General features: G+C 34.2%; 2 protein-coding genes across 4 annotated transcripts in view; one reads left to right on the top strand and one right to left on the bottom strand.

The window, feature by feature from the left end:
• apba1b (amyloid beta precursor protein binding family A member 1b) overlaps positions 1 to 26,027 on the bottom strand; it is a 183,113-nt gene that overhangs the window by 82,708 nt on the left and 74,378 nt on the right. The gene's annotated exons all lie outside the window — the stretch shown is intronic.
• Positions 1 to 26,027, top strand: part of tjp2a (tight junction protein 2a (zona occludens 2)) — a 68,624-nt gene that overhangs the window by 7,538 nt on the left and 35,059 nt on the right. Inside the window, exons 1-2 of one of the 3 annotated variants that reach the window (XM_087269641.1) lie at positions 9,023 to 9,814; positions 15,180 to 15,309. In XM_087269641.1, coding sequence (XP_087125767.1) covers positions 9,708 to 9,814; positions 15,180 to 15,309 — 237 coding nt within the window. In that variant the 5' untranslated portion in view covers positions 9,023 to 9,707. 3 annotated transcript variants of the gene reach the window in all.

Genomic DNA, 26,027 nt, shown 5'->3' with positions numbered 1-26,027 from the left:
GAATTTATTTCTGAACTACATCCAACCTCACCTCTGAAACAGCATTTTTGAGCATTTAGATCAGGGGTGCTCAACCCTGTTCCTGGAGATCTACCTTTCCGCAGAGCTTACCTGCAACCTTGATCAAGAACACCTGTCTTTATTTACCAAGTGCTCCTTCAGATACTATTTAGTTTGTTTAGTTGCGTTTGATCAGGGTTTGAGGTAAACTCTGCAGAAAGGTCGATCTCCAGGAACAGGGTTGAGCACCAATGTTTAAGACAATAAAAAATAAGACATCTAGATATTTTATATTCAATCATTTGTGAAATTTAAATGACTTATATTCAGTATACATAACATAAAATTAGAATAAGAATAAAAAAATAATAGTCTATGCCAAATAAAATACTTCAGATCTAAATAAAGCAGGTGTTTTTACCTAAAGGTTCCTTTCCTCCAGTTAGTTTAGTTGCAGATCCCTCCACATCTGTGCTTTAGTTGGTTCTTGACTTAAGAGTAACTGGTGTCACATTCCAGGTCCATCACAATCTGAGCTAGAAAGACAATATGGCAAAAGACAAGACACATTTAAATAAGTCTCAGAATAAAATATTTAAAAGGATAGTTTACTTTTCTGCCACCATTACTCCATGTGTTTTAAATCCATTAAAATTTCTGTTGAACTCTAAAGCAGATATTTTGAAGAATGTTAGAAACCAGAAACTATGGACATCCATATTTGAACCAAATTTCTTTAAAAAAAAAATGAGTTTGTGTTCAATGGAACAAAAAAATAATCTAACTATTTTGAAACAAGTGGAGGATGCCAAAGATGCCATTATTTTCATTTTTGGGTGAACTGTCCCTTCAATTCAAGTGTCACGCATTACTCATAAAAACTGATGTATCGCTTGAGGAAAACTAAATCAAGTACCTCCTGTGAGCAAGCAGAATCATTATGCCATTGTATTCAGCCAACTGACCCAGCCGAGGCTCGAACCAGCAACCTTCTTGCTGTGAGGTGACAGCACTACCTACTGTGCCACTGCGTCGCTTCTGGAAGAAGCAAAAGAGGTTGTACATGAAACTCCTCACAACAAATCTGTGAACAACTTGACATTTCAAAATCTAATCAAAATGAGGAAGACATCAACATTACCTTGAATAATCAAGTGAGGAGAGATTGGTGGCATCAGTTTTTCAGCATCAATTGCTGTAGTTGCAAAAAAGATAAATATAATAAGAGTAAAATAAGACTTAACATTTAATAATCTAAATCTATGGTACAACCATACAAATCTGTATGGGGTTCAAATAAATTTGTATACAAATCATTCCCTACACCTGAACACCAAAAATAAAATGTACAATTAATGACACAATAACGTTATACAATAAGCTCATTAACCAGTGAGAAATAGACAATTAATATGAATTATGTTAATATTAACGTTAGCTTAAAAGACATCAACTGAATTTTATTATCAGCTCAATTTAATAAAACAGTTTAGACTTGTTTCATTGTGAGTTTAGTGTGAATAACTAACTTACAGTTTACAAATCTAACCATAATGATAACTTGGTCATAATGACCACATGAAGACCAGAGCTTACCTTAACGTTAAACGTTTAACTTTTCATGGTGACTTTGCCTTCATCTCAGTGTTGTGCTGAAATAGAGAATTCATTAATGCAGTTAACCCCAAGTAAAAGTTACGTTTTTTTTCAGGTAACTTAACGTTACTATGGTCAAAAACTCACTCAAGATAAACTCACTGTAATTACCTTATCTAATACCTCGCAAACACTACAAACACGGTCTGGCGTCGAATAACGTGACATAAGTACCTAACTTACAGTACAACTAAAGTAACTTGGTTAATTATTTTAAATTACACACACACTACACGGAAATATACACAAAACAATCCTTTAACGAACAGAATTTGACTTTTAAACACTTACCGAGGATGAATTCACTGGACGAAAAGGCGACAGGTGGATTTCAAATTAGAAGAGCCGTTGCTTGCCTGGTGAAGGTCGAATCGAGTCGGCTCGGCTTTATGAATCGGCTCCTTAGAACAGTAAAGAGTCGAGTCCGCCTAAAACCGATTCCTTTTTGTATATTATTGTAAGACACAACAATGAATCATTACTATTTCGTTATACTGCTCGGCCACACACATTTATACACATATTGCTGAATGTGCTTGTGAACACGAGTGATAAAATAATTCCCGAGCAAACGGTTCAATCCGATTCGGTGTCGTTTGTGTGCTGAACCGAACCAATGCAAACGTGGTATTGATAAAATGATAAAATAGTAATATTGTTTTTTTCTTCTCACTTTACCAGCGAAAATATTACATATATCTGACTTTAACAATAAGAATAATGTTCGCTTGAAGTGTTTTGAGAATTAATATTTTTTTCTCCCAGGGTTCATTTCACACCAACAAGCAAATATAATGGCGGATGAGAAAAGCCAGATCATATCATAAATATTGCGTTTAATATGTCACCAAATGAAGTTTTAACAGTTTTTCATGCGAGAATGTAGTTCTTCCAAACTCAAATCTGTGGTTTGTTTTTAGATATCATGTCTAATTTTAAGTGTGCTTTGCCGATAGGGGAGATTCTGACCTCCAGGGGTTGACGGCGCTCCATCACTCATGTATCCGGCAAACCTCATGCTTTAATCGGCCTAGACATTATTGAGACATGCCCTGTCTTCGATGACTATAATAAATGTGTTATGAAATAAAGTTTTAACCGTTTTTCATGCGAGAATGTAGTTGTTTTAAACTCAATTCTGTGGTTTATTTATTAAGATAGTGCGTATTTTAAAATGTTGTTTTGAAAATGCGGAGATATGTGACCTCTACGGTGGCCAATATGGGCGCCCAATATTCTTGAATCCGTCTAAAGCAGGTTGGTCACTCTGACATTTAAGCTGACTTTGAAATAATTTTGTTTGTTTAACAGTTTTTGGTTACGTGAATCAATTTATTTTTGTTCCAATTTACGTTTTGGTTTAGCACAAAGTTATGTTTATTAAATATTATTTAATATTTCTATGTTGCCTTATAAAGTGCACCCAAAAATGGAAAACCAGGGGAAAGTTTAATGAAATGAACAGTCTGAAGAAACTGGTTAGGTTATTTACTTCACAAAATAATTTGTCTAAAAATAAATAAACATAATAATCATAATATATAGTGTGTGTGGAGTTGTTCTTGGTCATTTGCAGTACTGTATTTAGATGCACAGTAACGGATTTTTCCCCAAAATTCATTATAAAATCTACAGTAACATACTGTTAACCATGTTTACAGTATAGAAAAGTTGAAAATACATTATTATACTGTGAAAACAACAATATATACAGTAACACACTGTGCACAGCTTATACAGTAAAAAACTGTTGAGAAATGCAGTATAATACTGTGAAAACAACAGAAATCGTTTACAGTGTGCTGCTTCTTTAAAAAAATATATATAGTGCAAAGTAATAAAAAAAAATCATTGAATTAATGCAAATAGATGGGTTCAACAAAAGCACGTTAAATTGATTAATGACATCAGCACTCACAACAGGTCTGTGTTTAAAGATTAATTAAATATTGTTAAAACCGTTTCACTGCACAGAAAATAAATATTTACTTGAGGAACCTGAAGTTTGACTGTTTTGATTTTTTTTTGGGGGTGGGGGGGTTAATTCAGATACATTCCTGATGTAATGCCAAATTTAGCATTTTAACTGATTTTGTTAACAGTAAAATAGACTCATTTTGCAGGGTTTTCTAGAGTTAGTTTAACATTACTGCTTCTGCTGCAGCCACGGTACAAAGCAAAGCTCCTTGATTTATTATTTTGTCAAAATGAGAGTATAGTTCCTAGACATATCAGTCTAGAAAATAGCAAATTCTCAATATTGTTACCTTTTTAACTTTAGTTATTTTTGAGTTCAATACTAATGATCTAATCCAATTCAATGATTTATGCTAAGCTAAAAGTGCCCCTTCCAGACTTAGAGATCAGCAGAATGGAAAGATATAGTAAAACTTTAAGGGTGTTGTATAATAAGCGTTTTTCCAAAACAATGTGGTTTTCTTTTAAATGAATCACTCCTTTTTTGTCTTTCTTGTATGGCATATTAGACTAAAGTATTCTGATAATCTCAATATTGTGTCAAGTGTATTTAAATTTAATAACTGCTTGAACAAAAATAATAAATCCTAGGTTTTATAAAACCTTGTTTCAAACTATATCGGTAAATTCTTTTGGCGTTCGTGATGAGAATAGTTTGAATAAATTTGACTTCTCTTCTCTTATGTAGGAGGAAAATCCTCTGATGCTGATGTTATTTATTGCGCCTCAGGCGTGTTTCAAAATATTTGGCTTGAGTTTGACATGCCTGAGCAGCTTTTACACTGTGTCAGACTGAAGGACCAAGTTCATTTGTTACTGTAGGTCAACAGTTTAGAAGTAAACCGTACAGGATATGACAAATATATTTTTCTGTTATTGCAGGTGCTTTAGATGGCACTATTAGAATGAACAACCCTTTAATCCTTAGAATTAAACTTTAGTGTGAAACAATTTATAAATGAACATTCATTTTTAATAAACGCATTACCTTTAAAAGGAATGTTCACCAAGGAATTGTAATGTGTTGTTAATTTGCTTACTGTTATTAGGCCATTCAGTAATATAGGTTATATTTTAAGCTGAAAAAATATAGGCTGAAACCAGGCCCGGATTGGCTAATCGGGAGGACCGGGAGTCCATTTTTTGGCCACGAGGGCTGGTGCCCCTAACTGCCTGCACTCTTAGCAGTCGCGCTTTTTTCATTCATTTATTCATTTGACCATAGCCTCAACCTTTTTGCAGCCTGCAGGTTAATGATGTCCAATAAAGAAATCAATGTAGTCCGTTTCTTGTCAGATGTTGACTTTTAATCTTCACTCAGAAATGCACAAATTAAAATCAAGTAAACAACATATAACCTCAGATTTTAACCATCACGGATGCGGTAAAGAAAACTGTGTGACTCCGCTGTCTTCTAAACAAAGAACGCACTGCCGTCAGATTTGACAGACGCAGTTCTTAAAGAGCCCGCACAAAATTTTTAACATGATCCTCAATGCAAAATGCACAGATTATCCATCTGGACAACACATGCATATTCTAAGTTCTCAAATGCAAACAATTCAAAACAAAAATATTCAAAACTGAAATGCATCATATAACATTAAATCCAAATAGGCTCCTGCAACATATTTAAATATTGCAGAAAAGGAAATTGTGAATAGTGAATAGTGAATAGAGTAGTGAAATTAAAGAATAGTGTTGGAGATTTACCCTTTAATTTTTTCATATTTATGACAAATATTTAAATATTTATTATTATTTACAAATATTTAATATTTACTGTTTCCTTAAAAAAGACATGATAATGTCAATAGAAAATTCAATACATTTGATTTTAATCTTTATATTATACGTGTAGCTTAATTCCAGTTCTATTTATTGGATCTTTTCCATTTCAAGGTTTGAATATTTAACACTAATGCTTACAGAAAATAGGTTTAGATACTGTTTAACATTACATTGTGTTAACTGTTCAAATTAATCCTCACTGTGAAGTACTGAATTGGAAATGACGTTATTTTAATATAGTGAGTCGTGAACTGATTTGGGCTGATCTAGGGCTTGAAACTCCAGGGCTTAAAAGAAGTCCCACTCCGGCCCTGACTGAAAAACAGTGGACATTGGTCATTCATGAGAAGCAAGTCAATTGCTATCCAAGGTTTACATTATTGTTTGTTAAAATCATATACTGTTGCTTATGTTGGATGCGAAAGCCTCGATTTAAAAAAAGAAAAAAAAAGAAAAAAAGAAGTTGTAAATAAACATCGTCAGGTCATGTGTAATCTTGCGTCCATACATGCTTCGTTAAATTACAGGGTCATGAACTCCCTCAGGACAGCTAGCAGAGGCTGTGGATTGATGAAGCATACAAAATGCTGTTTCTTGCACAGACCAATTGTTTCACCTCAGTGTACTCTCAGAAGACAATTTAGTTGTTCCTGTATTTTCTTTGCCTCTCAAAATCACAGCAGAAATAAAAAACCTTTTTTTAAATCACCAAGAATTAAATTTTCAGCTAAAAATAGTCTTTGCTTTATTTCCTTTCTTCTTTTACACTCTGCTGAAGGAAGAAAAGCCACCTATAAGCATATTTAATACCCCGAGTGTGAGTAAAGTAAACTAACAGCAAACTCAATTCATGGTTGGATGAGCTGTTCCCCTTAAATTATGTGGCTTGTTAATGAGAGTGGGGATCTCTCTTTTCTCTTTGTTAATATTTCAGTGGCCAGCATTGTAAATGATATTTAAACGCGCCGCTTAAGTTGCTGTTGTGTAAAATGGTCCCACCTGCAGTAGTATAGTTTAGGCGCTATTATGTTGTGTAATGTATTTGTAATGAGAGAAGAGTGCTCTGTGTGCAGACGTATACGGGCATGTCTGTATGACTGACTCACAGCACTGCTGATCTCAGCAACAGGTTTCAGCATGTGATGCTGACTGTACCCAAAAAAGTATGTGTAAAAGTATGTAATTCAGCCATTGGGTTTTGTTAATATTCACACTTGCTTTACATAGTAGATTGCTTGTTTGGTTTTCCACAAAATTGCTCGGGTTAACATTTAGACGGCATCTTTAGTTGAGAGAATACAGCAGTTTTTTGGGGGGTTTATCATCATTGTTGATCAATACTGATTTTCAATGGATGATGATATATATATATATATATATAGCCTAATGTAGCCAGCATAATTACAATTAGGGCTGCATGATATTGTTTTCCTGCGATTATACATTGCGATATGAATGTAGTTTAACAGGATGACTCTATTTGGAATTAATTTAGAATTGTACCATTGGGAGGATTTTGTTGGGAAGTGCAAAAAAAAAACACAAAATGATACAAATATATATTTATAGAAATAAATCAAATTAATGAAAGCACATATGAAAACAATATATGAAAGATAAAAATGATTTAAACATCGATTTATGGTTTTTAGTTGAGTATAACATAGGCATGGGCCAGTATAAGATTCTGACGGTATGAAAATCTGGAATATAAATATCACCGTTTCACAGTATGATCGTATTGTGAATTTTTATTTGTACATTTTTCTATATTTTTTACCTATTAAACACAAAATATTTTATTTGTCTTCTGCTATCTTAATTACTTTAAAAACACAGATTTCTTAACAACTTGAAAAGGCATCATTTGATATCTTTTTTTTTTTTTTTTCATATCAAGAAAACTACTGCAATGTTCAGGCCTATAGTATGTTTGGATATTGGTGTACTGTATAAACAGTTCGTTTTTCAGATGTTTCCTGAATCATGAGCTGACCAGTACATTTTAATGGAGAGGGTCCTTTTTCGGCTGGAGATACTGTTGCTCTGAAATTATCTTTATTTTTTTAAAGGTTAAAAAAACTTATACATACCTTAGGAACGGTACAGCAGAAAGTTTTTTATTAAAACCTTAACTTTTTCAAAACGCTGTAAACATAGAAACAGGTTATAGTCCCATGCCTGGTATAACAGTATTGAGGCGCAGATAGTAAATAATCTAATGTCAAAACATGGTATAGTCTTTAGTGTATAAATAATTAAATGAATTCTTCTTAAAGGGCCAAACCTTTTAATTTCTTGTTCAAATGGTTTGAATTCTTTTGAAGTTGTTTAAAATAGCAACAAATAATAACTTGACTTCTAGTTAATCATTTGGTATCAGAAGTGGCTTTTATGGATGGCAAAAGCCTCTAGATTACACCCATTTCACCAAAATTCAATATGATCATGCCTTGAGCTTTAATTATTTAATTAGGACAGTAAGGTCTGACTTTGCTTTGACAAAAGTCTTGTCACTTAACAGAGATAATGTACAGCATAGAATATAAAGTCGTAGTGCAGTGGAAAAAGAATGAATATTGTGTATGACTCCCATGAGCTTGGAGGAGTGCATCCATAAATCTCTGCAATGACTCAAATCACTTATTAATAAAGTCATCTGGAATGACGAAGAAAGAGTCTTGCAGACTCCCAGAGTTCATCAAGATTCTTTGATTTCATATTCAATGCCTCCTCCTTCATCTTACCCCAGATATGCTCAATAATGTTCATGTCTGGTGACTGGGATGACCAATCCTAGAGCACCCTGACTTTGCTTTCAGGACCTTTAATGTGGAGGCTGAAGTATGAGTAGGAGCGCTATCCTGCTGAAGAATTTGCCCTCTCCTGTGGTTTATAATGTAATGGGCAGCACAAATGTCTTAATACTTCAGAATATTGCTGTTGCCATCCCCTCTGCAGATCTCTCGTACAGCCCCATACTGAATGTAACCCCAAACCATGATTTTTCCTTCACCAAACTTGACTGATTTCTGTGAGAATCTTGGGTCCATGGGTTTTAATAGGTCTTCTGCAGTATTTGTGATGATTGGGATACAGTTCAACAGATAAATCATTTGAAAAATCTACCTTCTGCCACTTTTACAAATGATTAACTAGAAGTTAAGTTATTATTTGTTTCTCTTACAACTGGAATCAACGACAAGACTTTTGTCAGGTAGTGTATTAGAGCAGCCCTAATTACAATGAATCCTTATTGTATACAAACCAAATAAATAAAAGAAAATGGATATTAAAAGAATAAACATTCTTTCATGCACATTTATGTTTGCTTTTGCTTATTTTTTTCATGGTGTGACATCTGTGGTTTTTTTGTTGTTGGTTTTTTTTTTTTATATGCTAGCATTGACAACGCAAGCTGTGATCTCTGAATAATCCTGTTTCGGATCAAAAGTCTTACCAGATCAATTTTAGTCATTTTTAGAGTTGCCAGATCTGCTCTTTCCTAATTCGACTGGTGGAAACACAACCCCACGCATGTGTTCAAGCAGAACATACGTTCGTAACCAAACCTAAAAATAGACGGTTTCATTTGCAGGGTTTTAGGTGATTTGGAGTGTCGGAGGGGATTTTAGAGTCTCTGCACTTTGGCGCCGCAATCTCCTCTTTCCCCCTAATCCACTGTGCAAACCACTGGACAATAAAGCCTTTGCACATTGGGTTATATCAGAGGCCTGGATGCTTGATTTCTCCATCCCTCGGCCAAAGCAACATGGCCAAATCATCTCTGCGGGGGTCTGCTTGTGAATGGACAAATCTTCTACATATGCGTGAATGCATTTGTGATGGCGAATGGGTGATAAACGGTGGAAGCTATAAGCCAGCGGCGGCTGAGGGATTACAGAGAAACGGCTAGGGTGCATCCATGATCTGTCACGGCTTAGTACCACAATTATCCCCCTCACAGCGTTTTCATTAGACTAATGTTTGAGATCTCCAGAATTATGTAAGAGTGACGCTCTGCAAGGCTGCCCAACGTGGTCCTTGTTTTCTCTCTCTTTTTCCCTCTCATCTTGTCCTACGAGGAGAACGAAATGGGCATCTCTGAGATTCCATCGAGTAAGAGAGATTCAGTAATGGAGATAGCGCGTGCGGATGAGTGTGTGTTTAGGAGTATTCACTGCTTGAAATGAGATTATGCTTAGCCTTGACAGTGATGTTATAGTTGGTAAACTGGGAGGTTAAATGGTGCTGTAGGTTTAGAAGAGAACTGAAGAGAGAAAATGAAGTACAAGAAATTCATCACCATCATGCAAGCGGCCATCGGGGTCGCACCGCTCAACAAGCGAGAGCTGATGCCACCCGGCCGGAGGTTGTGGAGACCCTCAGGGTGAGTTATATAGACAATATGCTAGAGAAGAAAACTTCAAAATGAGTGTTTGATGTTGTTTGTGACAGGCGTGACTGGTAAATTGATGTGTTAATTCTCATAATTGGATGTGTGTTGGAGTTGATGCTGTTGCTCATTCTGTAATTGCTGCTTTATGGGTGGCTTTTCTCCTCAAATGACCCTGGAAAGTATTTGAGTTTTACTAAGTAACTGAGCAAAGCAGGTTTTGGGTGGTGCTTGTTAAATCTCTGCGCTGCGTATTAAACTTTGGAGCAAAGCTTGTCTCACATTGTTTGTGCTACGCCAACACGAGCAGATGATGACATCATCTACAATTGCTTGTATAGAGACATTGACAGAAGCACAATTCGTCACCTTAGAATTATAAGGTTCTATCTGCGTTCTGAATGATTTTGAGATATGGAGCTTCAAAGTTTTTGCATTTCATATAGCAAACAATATGTGTGTAACAGTTCTCTTTTATACACTAACATGACAGAGACCCTAAGGGTTCTCTAAATGTAAATTATCGAAGTTCTCTTACATTTGCAAATTAGAGTTTAAAAAAATGCTGATAGAACCTTCTCATTCTGAAAAGTCATTTTCCACTTGGTATTATAAGGTTCTATCTGGCAGATCATTCATTGAAGCATTACTTATCAAGAAATACAGTAAAAAATATATATATAAGTTGGTGTTGTAACAGTATGTTGATGCTTGAGAAAATTTATTTCATGTTTTAGGATGAATATTTTTTCTTGTTCAAATTGAGCATTCAAGGCTGGGCTAAATATTTTATTTCCAGTCCAGCTGTTAATTTAATCTAATTAATATTTTAATATTTATGAAATTTTATGCTTTATATGAATTATTGAATTATATTTATTTAATTATATGACTTATGAATTCAATGAAGTATTTGCCCTTCAAGGCTTAACATTAATTTTAAAGACTTTAAAAGATACAGACGATGACCAAATGAGTTTAATAAACACTGAAAAGTGTTTCGTTGACTATATGTAAATACATAAATATATTTCACATTTAATATATACATTTTTTAATATTCGTCTCTTTTTCAACAATATAAAATGTAAAATTTCATCTCAATGTCAGCAACGCGTTGGCACAGTGTGTAGCACAGTCGCCTTACAGAAAGAAAGTCGCTGGTTATAGCCTCAGCTGGGTCAGTTGAAATTTCTGTGTGGAGTTTGCATGTTCTCTTTGTTTTGCTGTGGGTTTCTTCCGGGTGCTCCGGTTTCCCCCACAAGTCCAAAGACATGCGGTACAGGTGAATTGGGTAAGGTAAATAGGCCATAGTATATGTGTGTTATTGAGTGTGTATGGGTTTATATGGGTTTTCCAGTGATGGGTTGCAGCTGGAAGGGCTTCCGCTGCGTTAAATATATGCTGGATAAGTAGGTGGTTCATTCCGCTGTAGTGACCCCAGATTAATAAAGAGACTAAGCTGGAAAAAAATGAATAAATTTCAATGTCAAGAAATACTTTTAAATCATCACCTTTTCACACATCTCAATTTTGTGTGGTGCAGCATTATTTAGTCGACTCTGATTTAGTGTGATTTTTGTCTTCCTGGTGTTTACGGCTTTCAATGGAGCAGTCTGGCGAAATGACAAAGAATGCTGGTCCTGATTGGTCCTCGTGCGTGCATTAAAAATGCTGATTGGCTCACAGAAAGAACCTTATAGAGCCAAGCTAGACTTCAACTTTGTAGATAAACCCATTTTTGTTTTTTAAATAAAAAGTCTTAAAATGTGAATAACTTATAAAAACACATCCCATAATGTAAATAAGTTGTCTTTAATAAGAATATGTGAAAAACTCAATTTTGACAAAAATGTCAGATAGAACCTTATAATTCTAAGGTGACGAATTGATCAACAGCATTTTCCGAATGTTTGACAATAAATATGTTTTTGGCTCTGCTGGGTCAGTTGGCATTTCTGTGTGAAATTTGCTTGTTCTCCATGTGTTTGCCTGGGTTTCCTCCGAGTGCTCCGGTTTTCTCTACAAGGCAGCTGGAAGGGCATGTGCTGCCTAAAACAAATGCTGAATAAGTTAGCATTTCATTCTGCTGTGGCAACCCCTGATTAATAAAGAGACTAAGCTGAAAAGAAAATGAATGAATGAATGACGTGGTTTTGTAACTTTGGTTACCACATCATAAAGCTGAAATGATCAAATGTTTAATAGTAACAGGCAGTAGTATTTCATTTTGCTACAGCACCGAACCGTCTTCAGTGTACTTCTTTGGTGATGTCACAGCCTCTCAAAAGTCTGATCAATCTTTTATATGGTTTTAAAATACATCTGAGTGACCTCTTATAAACTGTATGTTCAGAGTTGCATATTAAAAATAATTGGAAAGTACACTCACCGGCCGCTTTATTAGGTACACCTTAACAGTACAGGGCATTGGACCTAGGCATGGGCCGGTATAAGATTCCGATGGTATGATAACCTTGGATAAAAATATCACGGTTTGACGACAGTATTGTGATTACTGCTCTAAAAAATATTCTTTTTTAAATGTCTGGGTAAAAAACTTAAACCTTTTTTCCCCTTTGAAAACAACATTTTATTTTTAGAAACATTTAAAATATTTTGTAGCGGTAAACATGTCAGGCTAAATAATCCAAATAAGTCATTGACTTCTGCTGTACTCGTTTGTTTCAAAAACACAGATTTCTTTATAATTTTAAAACGGCGTCTTTGGAGATCTTTTCTGCTGGAGATATTGTTGTCCTAAAAAACAAAAAGAAATTAATAAATGAAAAATCTTACACATACCTTAGGAACGGTATATTAGAAAATTTTGGCGGTTTTAAAACCTTGACTTTTCCAAAGGTGGTATACATTGAAAACGGTTATCGTCCCATACCTAGTTGGACCCCCTTTTGCCTTCAGAACTGCTTTAATCCTTTGTGGCATAGATTCAACAAGGTACTGGACATATTCCTGAGATTTTGATCCATGTTGAAATGATAGCATCATGCAGTTGCTACAGATTTGCTGAACATCCATCCATGATGCGAATCTCCCGTTCCACCACATCCCAAAGGTGCTCTATTAGATTGATATCTGGTAACTGTGTAGGCCTTTTGAGTACAGTGAACTCATTGTCTTGTTCAAGAAACCAGTCTGAGATGATTTGCGCTTTGACATGCGTTATTATGCTGAAAGTAGCCATCAGAAGATGGGCACACTGTGGTCATAAAGGGATACACATGGTCAGCAACAATACTCAGGTAGCCTGTGGTGTTGAAACAATGCTTAATTGGTACTATTGGGCTCAAAGTGTGCCAAGAAAATATCCCCCACACTATTACACCCCCACCACGAATCAAAATTTAGCCCAAATGTGCATTAACGAACAGTTGGAGAGGTGTACCTAATAAAGTAGCCGGTGAGAGTTTATGCAAAGTGCAATACTTTATAATATAAGCAACACTTATAAATAATTATTTTAAACAAAAGATGTAATAGTAAAATCTGGACCAATAAATGGAATTAGTTTGTAAAATCACTTTACTAAATTTAATAAGGACACCAAAATGGGGCATGTTGTCTACGATATTTATATATTATTATAATTTACCTTCTTTAATTCAAACTGTTTTGGCTAAAGTTAATCTGACACGTATGTATTGGGCAATTTCATCATTATTTCATCTGATACAGATACATTTTTACAACCCAGCCATACTATATTTTTAAAAGGTGATAAGAACACGAAATTAGTAGCATGTCTGAATTAAAAGTTTTTGTCAGTTTTCAGTTAAAAAAAAAAGATTACTTCTAATGAGACTCTGAAGTGCAAACTTAGTGGAAACTTACTTCTTCCAGATAATGTTAATGCTCAAATTGAAATGTTTTTAGCTGTATTTGCTTGACCTACATGCCACATACTGTACAGTAGTCTTCTGACTATCAAATACACATATAAAACAGTTAGTTAAAAATTGCTGTAAATTGAAAAGTTTATTTCCAGGCAGATCAGGTTTGCTCCATTCAGATCAGCTGCTTACTCTTGCAAATGCTTTCTACATGTTTTGGGAATTAAAATAGAGCCCTTTTTCTGTACACAAAACACTTCTGTTAAGCCTGGCTGTGTAGTTTCTTGTCAGGCTTATCTAATGCACAACAAAACATAGTGCATGGTAAGATATAATTGCAGGCGTTGGCCTTATATTTAGTTGCATACACACTAATGTTTGATAAACATGTTTTAACTATTAACAGATTCAGTCAGATCAACTGAGTCCTGAACATACTGACGTAATCTGCTGCATCACGGTTAGGAGATTAGGAGTAGGGATTTGTGAAAATAGTGGCTCATTCTCAGTATTAAATAACACTCCCTGTATGTTGCTAATTTTACAATGGGTGTAAATAGACCTCAATGGGATCAGGGAGTCAGTCGTTTTCAGTCGTCAATCGCAAAATTCTTCTAGTACACTGAAACATTCGCTCTATGAAAATACATAGCAGGAGAGGGGTTGTGTTTTAGGACACGGATTAGATCAAATTTAACTGGAAGAAAGGATAATACATATCCATACACACAAACACGTGCTCTTTGTCAGGAATGCCCGTGCGGTCACTAATCCATTGATGTAGAAAAGTGATGTAAAATGATAATTTTCGCAATTTAAAAAATTATTTGCATACTGAACACCAGGAATTCTCCCTATCAAGTATATATGTCTATATATCTCTGGCTCTGGATGGCCAGTCCTCCACTGCACCTTGGTCTTGCATTAATTTCAAAGGAACGCTACCCTGTACTAAAACAACGGCTCTAATGATGCATTCCTTTCAGTAGACAACAATAGCGTAGGCAACATCTAATATAAATGTCTATGATATACCCTTAACATAATTCTGAAGAGCGAAACTTGAATCATGTGAGAAAACCACCATCATGAAAACTCGAGACATTTGTTTAATTAAATGTTTATCTATTTATATTTAACCATAAATTAACAGTTAGAAATCCACAGAACAATCTAGCAATCATTTACAAATGACTGATTCTTGAAAATTATTATAATTATAATTATAATTATAATTAATAATTATTATTATAATTATTATAATTATTAAATTAATATGTAAAAAAAAATATCAGTTGTTATCCCTATATTGTAAATGTTGTACAACGGAGATGTTCTCATGTCACTGTCAGTGTACAATTGTCTAGTGAACTGAGGTTTTTGCTGTCCTTACTAGTCCCTAATGATTCAGCCAGGGAGCTGATTGAGACACCCCTAGAGGTTTGTGTTATTTTTTTTCTAGTTGTTTACTTTTTCAGACCGTAATCCGTGTTTATGTCTTGTTACAGTGACCAGACCAACCAAATTGAGTTGTTCCGATCAAGTCGTTCCAACAAGAAAAGGTTTTCCTTGACCTACGAAGCTCAATATCGGTGTCTGCGACGCCTCTCTACTCCAAGCTTCCCGGCCCTTTTACAGGTATAGCATGCTACAAAATGTCCTTATGAAAACTTTATTTTTTTTGTGATTATTTTTTTTTTTTCAAACTGTGTGATTGCACCAAAATGTTGCACCAATGCACCAAATTTTCGCCCACTACTAGATATTGTGTATTCACTTAAAAAAAAGTACTTTGATTACAGCATGACTGAGTGTGGAATCATGGTAGTTGTGGTCTTCACATCATCCTATGGTGGCCGGTTCTCAGTCCTGGGCCTTGCACTGCTTATTTAGCATGGATTTCATGGTTAACATGGCTAATTTAGGCCCCATTTACACTAAAGCTTGTTTCACACTGCAAGCACAAGCAGCACGTAAGCAGAGTGTGTGCATGTTTACAGATTAGAGCTATCAAACTGCTGGCAGAAGCAGCGCATAACCGTGAGGTGTGTGCATCACTGAAGCAGCAGTGCCGCGATAGTTTTGTCTTTCGGTCTATTATTGCTGCGCTGCTCACGCTCAATTAAAGTGATCAGTGCATTGATAATGACCAAAACACATTAAATGACAGTAAAAATTAGCAATTTTACTGAATGAATGGATCAATAATATCCTCTTTCTCTCTCTCTCTCTCTCTCTCTCTCTCCCTCTATATATATATCAAATGAACTTAAATGATTAAAAATTGCAATCAATTTTTATTTTGGCCTAAACTACTAAACCAAATGTAAAACAATTTTAGTGTTAGTTTTGCTTAAATTGCACACTAGTTTGATCATGTATAAATATCATTATAACTATATTGTATAAATATTATTATAACTATAAGCCTACAGCATCCTCATAATCAAAAACAAAATGACATATCACAGGTGATTGTCTTTTGAGCGAGTGCACCTGAAAAGGCATGAATGACACTCCTTAAAGAGCGTGAGAAGCAGACAGTTCTTTATGATCTATATAAATTGTAAAATAAAGCCTTGCAGGCTACAGAAACGGCATAGGAAAGTTGTCGCAGCCCTTTGGAGCAAATGAAAAGTTAAAAAAAAGTGTATTTATAGATTGATAGGCAACTAGAAAGCTTAGACGGAGATAGATTGAACGTGCAGCAGCTGCCGATGAGCTGCATGCTGCACACGCAGCTGGTGTGAAAGGTAAACGTCTGCTTGCTGCTTCTGCTCTCCATACACGCTGTGCATGCGCAGCTCACGCACTGCTTGCGCTTGCGGTGTGAAACAGGCGTAATACGTTTTAGTTTTAAAATGCATACGTTTTACTACGGTTATGTCATCCGTCCACACTATGCCGGAGTTTGAGTGCTGAAAACGGAGTGTCAGTGGGAATGGGGGAAAACGGAGACATCTGAAATCTGTGGCGGGACTGCAGACGTTCACCAATCTGATTGGGGCTTTTCCCTCAATATTAAGTTGCCTACACAAAGTTCAGTCCTGCATCCTCTCCTTGTAAGTTCAGACTTTACAAGTTTGATATGGAAAACAAATTCCCGAGGACATGTCTGGTAAATCTTCAAAAGAAACAGTGTACTTTATAACCTCATTCACATCATTCTTTCGTTGTTTCACCATCTTAGCAATAAAATGAAAACATGATTTAAGGAACTGCCTAGTTTCATTTTGCAACTTAACAGACACCAAAAATGTTGATGTGTCGTATGGCTACATATTTATATAAGCATCATCTTTACTGCATGCATGATAAAACAGAGCCTATAACATAACTGCCCCCTTTCATTTTCATTCAAAATACGAAACATACGCTCTCTTTTGCTGAATATCAGTTTTATTGACCAATAACGGCCATTATAACAGTATAACGTACAATAAATTTATACATTATTGGAAATAAATGCCAGCAAGCAGTCAGATGTGCAGAATCAGTGTACACGGTTACATTAATTAATGTATTAACTTATCTTGGCACTCAGCCAAAACACGTTACCTGAGAACAAGTAATGGATTCAAAAGATCAAAGTTTGGGAATATGTCATTAGATATAGACAACAAGGTGCAGTAGGTGATCTCCCAGAATGCTAGCATTACCATAATAGCTTAGAAATTTTACAACCCTCCTCTGCTGTCTAAAGCCACGTCTCCTTAAGTTACGAACTCGCACTGATTAGATTTAACTGGATATAACAGTAGATCATGTGATTCACCAGTTAGAAAACTCTATTAACACACGTACTTTATCAAGCGCAGTTGTTGACAGGCCAGCGGCTGCAGGATTATATTTTTCCAAAACTGGCACAGGCTGTCACAGTTCAAAATTGAACAAATGTGTGAATATAAATCAAACTTTACCTCAGTAAAGCTGGTTAGGCGGAAGAGCACTATTTACTTATGTTTTGTTATTAAACTAAATAAAAAATTAGATCAGAAAAACGGGAGTGCTAAAAACTGAAATATCCTGTCATCTTTTTACATTACACTTATGTTTACATTACCAAGACACCGAGTGACTTTTCATTTTTAATTTTGTTCGCTGATCCGTGTACATCGCTTGTTTTCAGCTCCTTTTTCACTTGAATGCTCAGGTCTGTTTAACCGACTATATTATCGATGCTTTCAAAGGTACTCGATGAACTTTAAAATAGCCAATCGTCTGCCGGATGTTTTTTTAGTGGCTAAACAACACTTCCGTGCATATAAACACATTCATAAACAGGAACACAGTCTACATAAGCTTTGCATGGCTGAAATAGTTTTAAAACATACCCATCTAAAAGTAATCCTTCAGCCGTGGTGTCATCCTTCAGATCGTTGTTTTAAACGCCATAACGTCATTTCCCTCCAGCATGTAAAAATTAATCCCGATATTAATTTAGGGTTTAGAAAAGTTTTGATTCTGCATTTTTGGCAGAAGCCCTTTTAGTACAATCTTTCTTTTCATGTATGCAAGGCCACGTTGGTCTTTCAGAAAGAAGTTCAGGTTGATGCAGAGTTTGCAGAATGACGTCTCTCACTCTCTGTCAGCAGTAGATGCGTGCTGCACGTGTGCGTGCGAGTGACGAATCTGTCTGCTTAAAAGAGGCTGCGCAGAAATTCAAATGCGCAAAAATTTCAATGTCCTTCATGTTTCAATTTTCTCTTAGGCCATTTAGAGATTTAAAACCCAAGAGAAGCATTTTAAAAGTGACTTGATAGTGCACAGGCAGTGCAAAGAGCGTAAAACTGGTGTAATGTGGTCATGTTTCTTGGTACCTGTTAAAAGCATTGCAGCAGCATTTTGAACTAATTTAAACCGGGATAAGGTTTTCTGACTAATCCCAAAGTTTAATTAGTTACAATAGTTCAATCTAGTGGTAATAGAAGCATGGATTATTTTTTTTACAATATTTTCTAGATTAGAATAGATTTGACTGTTTTTAATAGTCGAAGCTGAAAGAAGCATGATTTGACCACTGCGTTAATCTGTTTGTCAGCTCAAGCCATCATCCAGAACACCTAGATTTTTTACTCAGGGCTTCATAGAAAAACTTAATTTTTCTAGGGTCAATCAAGGGTCTGTGATGTCATTAGTATGGCCACACATTATTGCTTATTTTTCTGGATTTGAGCATTCTACGAAACATTTGGGATAATGTAAGTGCATACCTCAGCAAAATATTCCACACTGTTTAGTGGTTTTTGAATATTTTAGTGAAATTTTGCATATTTAATACTGACTTTTAAATGTTGATGATTGGACATCATACACTTGTAAACTGCAAATTTATACATTTACAATATTTTGCAAGTCCCCAATGAAATGTTTAGGTTTCATGTGTTTACACTTGTATTTTTGTTGTCTTGGTTCATTTGGGTTGGACCCAAAAATCTGAGCCTAAGGCTTTCATGACACCATTTTGCTATGAAATGTGGTGGTAAACATCCAGAACAATGCTGCATGCTGGACTAAATGTATAGTATGTGTAAACATGTAATGCATTATATGAGTTGCGATATTTGAGAGAGCTTACAAAATGAGTAAATATCAAAACAGTGCCACACATTCCTTTGTCGCTCATGCAAATAAAGATCTGTGGTTTTGACACACATTTTTGAACTTTATATGGGCGACATTGCTACTGTGATGAAATTAAAGCGGTTTGCTGGAGCATTATGGCTTTTTTTAGTAGTGGTATATTCAAACTTTTTTTCCATCTTCCATCTAAACAAATGTTACTCCACAGTTTGATTTAACCAAAACAATCTTGCTAAGTGTGAACAAAATCCTCCGCATTATGTGGGTGACTGAAATTATCTTATTTATGTAACACTAAATTGTTTAAAATGCACCATTGTATTGTACTATAGTACATGGGCATTGCATGGCCTATTTTAAGGGGGCTGTAGCCCCCCCTATATTTCTACTCAGCCCCCCTAAAACTTTAGCGGATAGCTTATAAACTGTACACTAATTTATGGACTTAAATTTGATAAGAAAACGGCGACAGAATTCAGCTCCTCACCTTATGTTTTTCATTTGATCAGCAAAACACAGCTGTAGACAGCGAGAGAAGGAGTTGTGTGTTTATTGATAAATTGTTATAATATCTGCTTATTTGCAGTTCTTTGATATTGATGACCTTGTGTCACCTGTATCTCAATGTCACGGAGAAGAAGTCTGGTTTTCTCTGCGTTCACCTCATTAGCACAGCTCTTTCCTCCAGTGAAAAATGTAACTCTTAATGAACATTTGGGTATTTTTTATTTCGAAATGAACTACTGTTAGTGGCATTAACTATACCACACAGTCTTGCACAGAAAAGATTAAACAGTGACAGAAGCACTTAGAGAATGAGAATCAAGTGTTGTCTGTATTAAAATAAAAGCGTCTTATTTATTATTCTCATGCAGATCATGAAATATGTGATAGCCTGTTAGTTTAAATATATATTTAAATGTCATTTAATTAGAAAACTGGCAGTTTATTTATTTAATACATGGAAACAAAAGAAAACGCACTTAAATGTAGAAAGTGTTTTTTACTATAGTAAATAGGTGGGTTGAGCCTATTTGGCTTATTCAGAATGGCTATGCGTGTCTATATAATACAATTGAATACTAGTATACAACCCATATTAAACAAACATTTTTAAGTGTATTAATATTAAACTTATAAGTGTAATAATTTTACTTATAAATGTAATAATTTCTCTTTTTTTTTGCCTTTATAAGGAGCTGAGCCCCCCTAAAATGAAAATACTAAAATCGCCCCTGCTATAGTATTATATTATTATAAACCTCAACACCCGTTTGCAAATTAATTACTGGGTAATTCGGACAAGATGAAAATCATAGGTGCCATTATTACCTTACTGTAAAATATCTATTAAAAATAATCAAAAGCTTCGCGAGTTTTTAAATTCAACATGTGTTAATACTATGGCAATTATTAGCGTTCTTCTGTGGGAAAGACTTGCCTTATAAATATTAATTACTCATGTTGCGTTTCTGGGCGTTCCAGCTTGGTTGCTGAGCAACGTCCTTACTATCTAATTGATATACATGAGCTATGCAGCTTATATGCAAATGTGGTCTATACAACTCGGAACGATCCATTGTAGCTTAAAGGTTATGGTGGATAAATAAATCCCGCTTTTCTCGTTTTTTAAACCTCCGAATGCTCTTTAAGCCCGTGTAATAAAAAAAATGACGCCACTCTTGTGTGCAAAAATGGAGTTTAGCGGCGTATTCACCGTATTTCACAGAGAAAATACGCTAGCAGTTCTTACCGCCCCCTTGTGAAATATTGGTACGTTCGGACTTTACAGTACAATAGTTTGAATGTTTAAGGCGCTTGTGTTGTCGCTATTCAGACTCAGAGATTTCACAGTTATTTTCCTTAAGTTTCATTCTCACATAACGAGATGAGATATTAAACCATTTCCTTCAAACAAATATTTATTTAAGACTTCAGCCTTGGTGCGGTTTGCGAGATGCCCGTCGTTGTGGAGAAACGGCAGTTTCTGTGTAGAAATGTTAAGGACTGTTATTATGTGAGTACTAAAACTTTCAGTTGTTCATTTTATTCCATATAACTTGTACGGTTAGTTTAAAACTTTGCCTGTTTGTTTGATGTGCCCATTTGCTTCGGTTACTAAATCCAATCACGTGAAAAACACCTGTTTCTTTCTGCAATGCAATATCAGCAGCCACGTATCTAAATAATAGCGTTACGCTACAAATGTCTCATTAGAAAATGTTGAGTCTAGCACTGTTCATAAAACGCGTGTTATGAGGGATTTTGTTTTCTATTGCAAGCGACTTTTAACGAATACAAGATATTGGCATTTAAATAGATTGGATAAATAATTTGAGCAGTTAATATCGTTAACTAATATATTGTTTCATTAATTCAACATTAATCGAATGTAAACTGGAGGACTAATTTAATATTTTGTTTAGCTTATATGTTTTGCACAAGCAACATTAGGAAACAGATTTTTCCAATAAGCTTTTAAAAAATGTGCATGTATTGCGCATTATTAATTGTTTAATACTGCTCATAATATTCATAACAATTGTTTAATTAATAAGGTGAGAAAAGTATTGAGAAAACATTTTAGAAATCCTACCACCAGAGGGACCTAAGCACCACTTTTTACAAACGCATCATAATCTGTCACAACTAGCAACACATCAAAATATGGAACACAGAATTAATTTCATAGTTGGGACTGTGTCTGAATTTTTTTATTTTTGTTTGTTTGTTTGTTTGGTTTGGTTTGCGCTAAGCTGATCAAGTTCCTCCTTTTGAGAATTTCACATCTTAGAAATGTTTTCTTACATTTAAAAAATGCTCAATTTTTTCCCCCTTTTTTATTTACGACCCTTTACCCAATCTTGATTGAATTCATTTTCTTCAATTTATGTTCATCAATAGTGCATCATTTGAGATGAAGCTTTTTATATAGTTGAGGAGAAACATACATGATCATGATGGGACTTAAAATGGAAGCTGTCGTTCACTGATTTCAGCTTTTTTAAAAGCAGACACAGACAGCTAAAGCTGCTTATCTATAATGCAGAGGGAATTCTGTCTGCTGCCGCTGTCTGCACAGTCTGTGCCCGTCCTGTCTAAAAGCAGTTTTCTGATGCCTCAGGAGTAGCATTCCTTGCTTGACTGAACTGTAAATGCCTTAAGGTTTAAGTCACACTGTCTATAAAATTTAGGTACTTTTTTTTTTTTTGCAGCTGGTGGATTTCAATTTAGTCTTCTGTTTCCTTCTGTCTATTTGGTTTATTTTGATCACTTCTACAGAATAATATGTTGCCACCACCACTGTTTACTGTATAGAGATGGTTTTCTCAGCAAGTTTGGACATGACAGGATTAAGTATCAAAGCTCACAAATGAGTTTTTGGTGTCATCATAACACCTGTTATTGTTTCTTCAAATGCTATGCCGAGGTGGGCATCATGATGTTGCCTTATTGCAAGTGTCAGATCACTTTTTAGGGGTTCCCTTGTGGCTTTTTTCAAACATTTCTCAGATGTGCTGGGATTTGTTTTATTTGTCCTACTGCAATTTCAAAGCAAATCCCTGAGGATTGAAATGGAAGGATGTGTTTATTTCTTAATTTCGTTCTTGGTGAAAATTAAATTAGACAAAAAAATCTTAATTCCATTACAATTTAATACTGTAACTCCATGTAATGCAGTATTAATAAAATGTGGTTTAAATATGTGGGTCAAAAGCTTTTTTTCAAGCATCAGTAAATGTAATGGAGCTTAATTTTTTACGTTAGATGCATAAAGCTAGATGTCTGAGAAAAAAAAAATGTCTCCCTGTTTTATTATTATTTACGACACTAAAGTTTTGTTCATCATTTGATGACACATCAAAGGCTCACATTGCAGTTCTAAGATACTAATTAATTGAAATTTTAAATCTTTATTATTAGCCATTATACTTTAAATCTTTAACCATTTGTCAACAACCCAGTTAGCTAATTGTGTATTGTGCATTATTAATTGTTTAATACTGCACATAATATTTATATGTATCATAAATATCATAAATGTTGTATGACCACACTTATTTTATAAATATTTTAAGGAACATCTTCACCTACACTGCTCAGCATATTTAAGTACACCCCTCTCAATTCTATCTTTTAAATTCATATTTTTAATAGGAGGCTTTACAATATTATATTTGTGCGTATACATTAGATTAGTCAGTACTGAAGCCAAATCTGGAGCTTATCTAACGAGATAACTTACGATAACGGTCTAAAAACTAGTTTACCCAAATTTATATGTTTTAGAAAAATATTAAATACAAATTTAAAAAAAGAGGATAAATCAACAGAAGCTAAATAATTGAATTTTTTATTATTTTTCTTGAATTTAATTGTATTATTGTATTCAATTACTGAATATGTTTGGTGACTAAAATATTATTTAAATAAACATATCTGTTGAATAAATCTGGTTTGTTTAAATGCACCAAAATACATATTCACTGACAAATGGAAATAGTTATTCATTTTAAAAATGGGGTGTACTCAATTATGCTGAGCAGCACTGTATATTTGAGTTTTTTGCCCATAAAATTAACTTAAAACATTAGGCACTTTACTTGCATTTAATTACAACATTTTCTATTTAAATAAAAACACTTCAGTCACCTAAGTTTGATGCAGACTGTAAAAGTGAATGTCTTTGACATACGATTTTAAAATAATGGTAACATTTTACAATAAGGTTCTATTAGTTTATGATAGTCTAATGCATTTACCTACATGAATAACAAAACACAATACATTTATGACAGCAGTTCCTCTTTTTTTAATGTTAGTTAATGAAATAAAGGTGTTCATTATTAGTTATTGTATTTTGTGTCAAAGTTATATTAACCAATGAAAGTTTATTGTAAAGGGTGTCAGACAGTATATATGGAAAGTATGTGTATACTTTGTCTTTTTGACTGTTTATTGCTTTTTTATAAAGTATATTCTACTTATTCTCTAATCCTAAGTTTTAGTTAATGGTTTATTAACAGAGAGAATTGTACCCTTAAGTAAAATGTCACCAATTCCTAAAAACGTGATGGTTTCCACAAATATATTAAGCAGTATAAGCATTTTCAATTTAATTTTGATTATGATTTTTGAAGAATTACATTGATAACTGAAGTAATGATTCTCGATTCAGCTATGCTTTGTCATTTCAAAATAGAATAAAAAAAATAAAATAAAAATCGAAATAGACAGCAAAAAAGGTCATTTAATTTTTTCTATATAATACTCTTTACAAAAATTACTACATTATATTTTTCTGTTTTTGAAAAGTGCTCTTTCTGAGTTTGAAAAATCATCAAAGGACTTGGAAAAACAGTTTTTATTAATTTAAATAAAATCCATTAGAACGTGATTCAAATAAAATCCACTGTTATGATGGTTTCTGTCACAATAATCAATATATTGGTTTATATTCATTAGCGTGCATAATGTTTGGTTGGCGATGCAATGTACAGTTGAAGTCAGAATTATTAGCCCCCCTAAATTATTAGCACCCCTGTTTATTTTTTTCCCCAATTTCTGTTTAACGGAGAGCAGATTTCTTCAACACATTTCTAAACATAATAGTGTTAATAACTCATCTCTAATAACTGATTTATTTTATATTTTCCTTGATGACAGTCAATAATATTAGACTAGATATTCTTCAAGACACTTCTATACAGCTTAAAGTGACATTTAAAGGCTTCACTAGGGTAATTAGGGTAACTAGTTATTGTATAACGATGGTTTGTTCTGTAGACAATCAGGAAAAAATACAGCTTAAAGGGGCTAATAATTTTGTCCTTAAAATGGCTTTTAAAAAATTAAAAACTGCTTTTATTGTTGCCGAAATAAAACAAGTATGATTTTTTCCATAAGAAAAAACATTATCAGACATACTGTGAACATTTCCTTGCTCTGTTAAACATCATTTGGGAAATATTTTTAAAAGAAATTAAAAATCAAAGGGGGGCTAATAATTCTGACTTCAGCTGTATATCGGCCATCATGTTTACATTAAAAATGAATGTCTGCAACATTTTAGCTGATTGGGCAGCCTCTTGTCATCTCATCTAATCTTTGTTGTGGGTGTCAGCAAGTTCAGGGAAATCCTTCGCAAACAGTGCTTTATAACAGATAAGAAATAGATTTTCACATTTCCCTGGAAACTGGTTCAGAAGAAGTAGTCCAAATGAGCTTTGTTTCAAAGTCCATCTTCAAAAAAAAAAAAAAAAAAAAGACGATATACTATTAAATTTAAAGTAATTTTATTCATGCATTTGCATGTTGTTTTTGTCCCTCGAAAGTATGTATGTCTATTTATATGCTGTTTTATAATCATTATATAAACACAGTGGTAAAAATGTTTTAACATGACCACGTCACTTATTAGAATAATTTCTACAATATATTGCACCGCAAAAAAATGTTTACCTTGACCAGTATTGGGGATAATGCATTGTGTAATAATAATATTTTTAAGTACTTTTTAAAAATTGTAATGCAAGTTACTTATTATTTTAATTAATTAGCTTTAAAAAAATAAATTGCTAAATTAAAGTGTACGTATTCACGTTGAATCCCGCATTCAATAAGAGAATGTGCTTCCTGGAAACCAGACAGAAAACCAAGATGGCAGGCCAGAGCCTTACATTTCCAGATGGAAGTATTCTCATTATTTAAACTCATCGAATAAAAGGAAAATGAGATTGTCTCAGTGGACAGTGATTTTACTTCACTAATTA

The sequence above is a fragment of the Danio rerio genome, chromosome 10, assembly GCF_052040795.2.
Source record: "Danio rerio strain M-AB ecotype USA chromosome 10, GRCz13ab, whole genome shotgun sequence".
In the NCBI taxonomy this organism is placed as follows: domain Eukaryota; kingdom Metazoa; phylum Chordata; class Actinopteri; order Cypriniformes; family Danionidae; genus Danio; species Danio rerio.
Note: the sequence above shows the minus strand (reverse complement) of the source record. Positions and strands in the feature narration are given on the sequence as shown.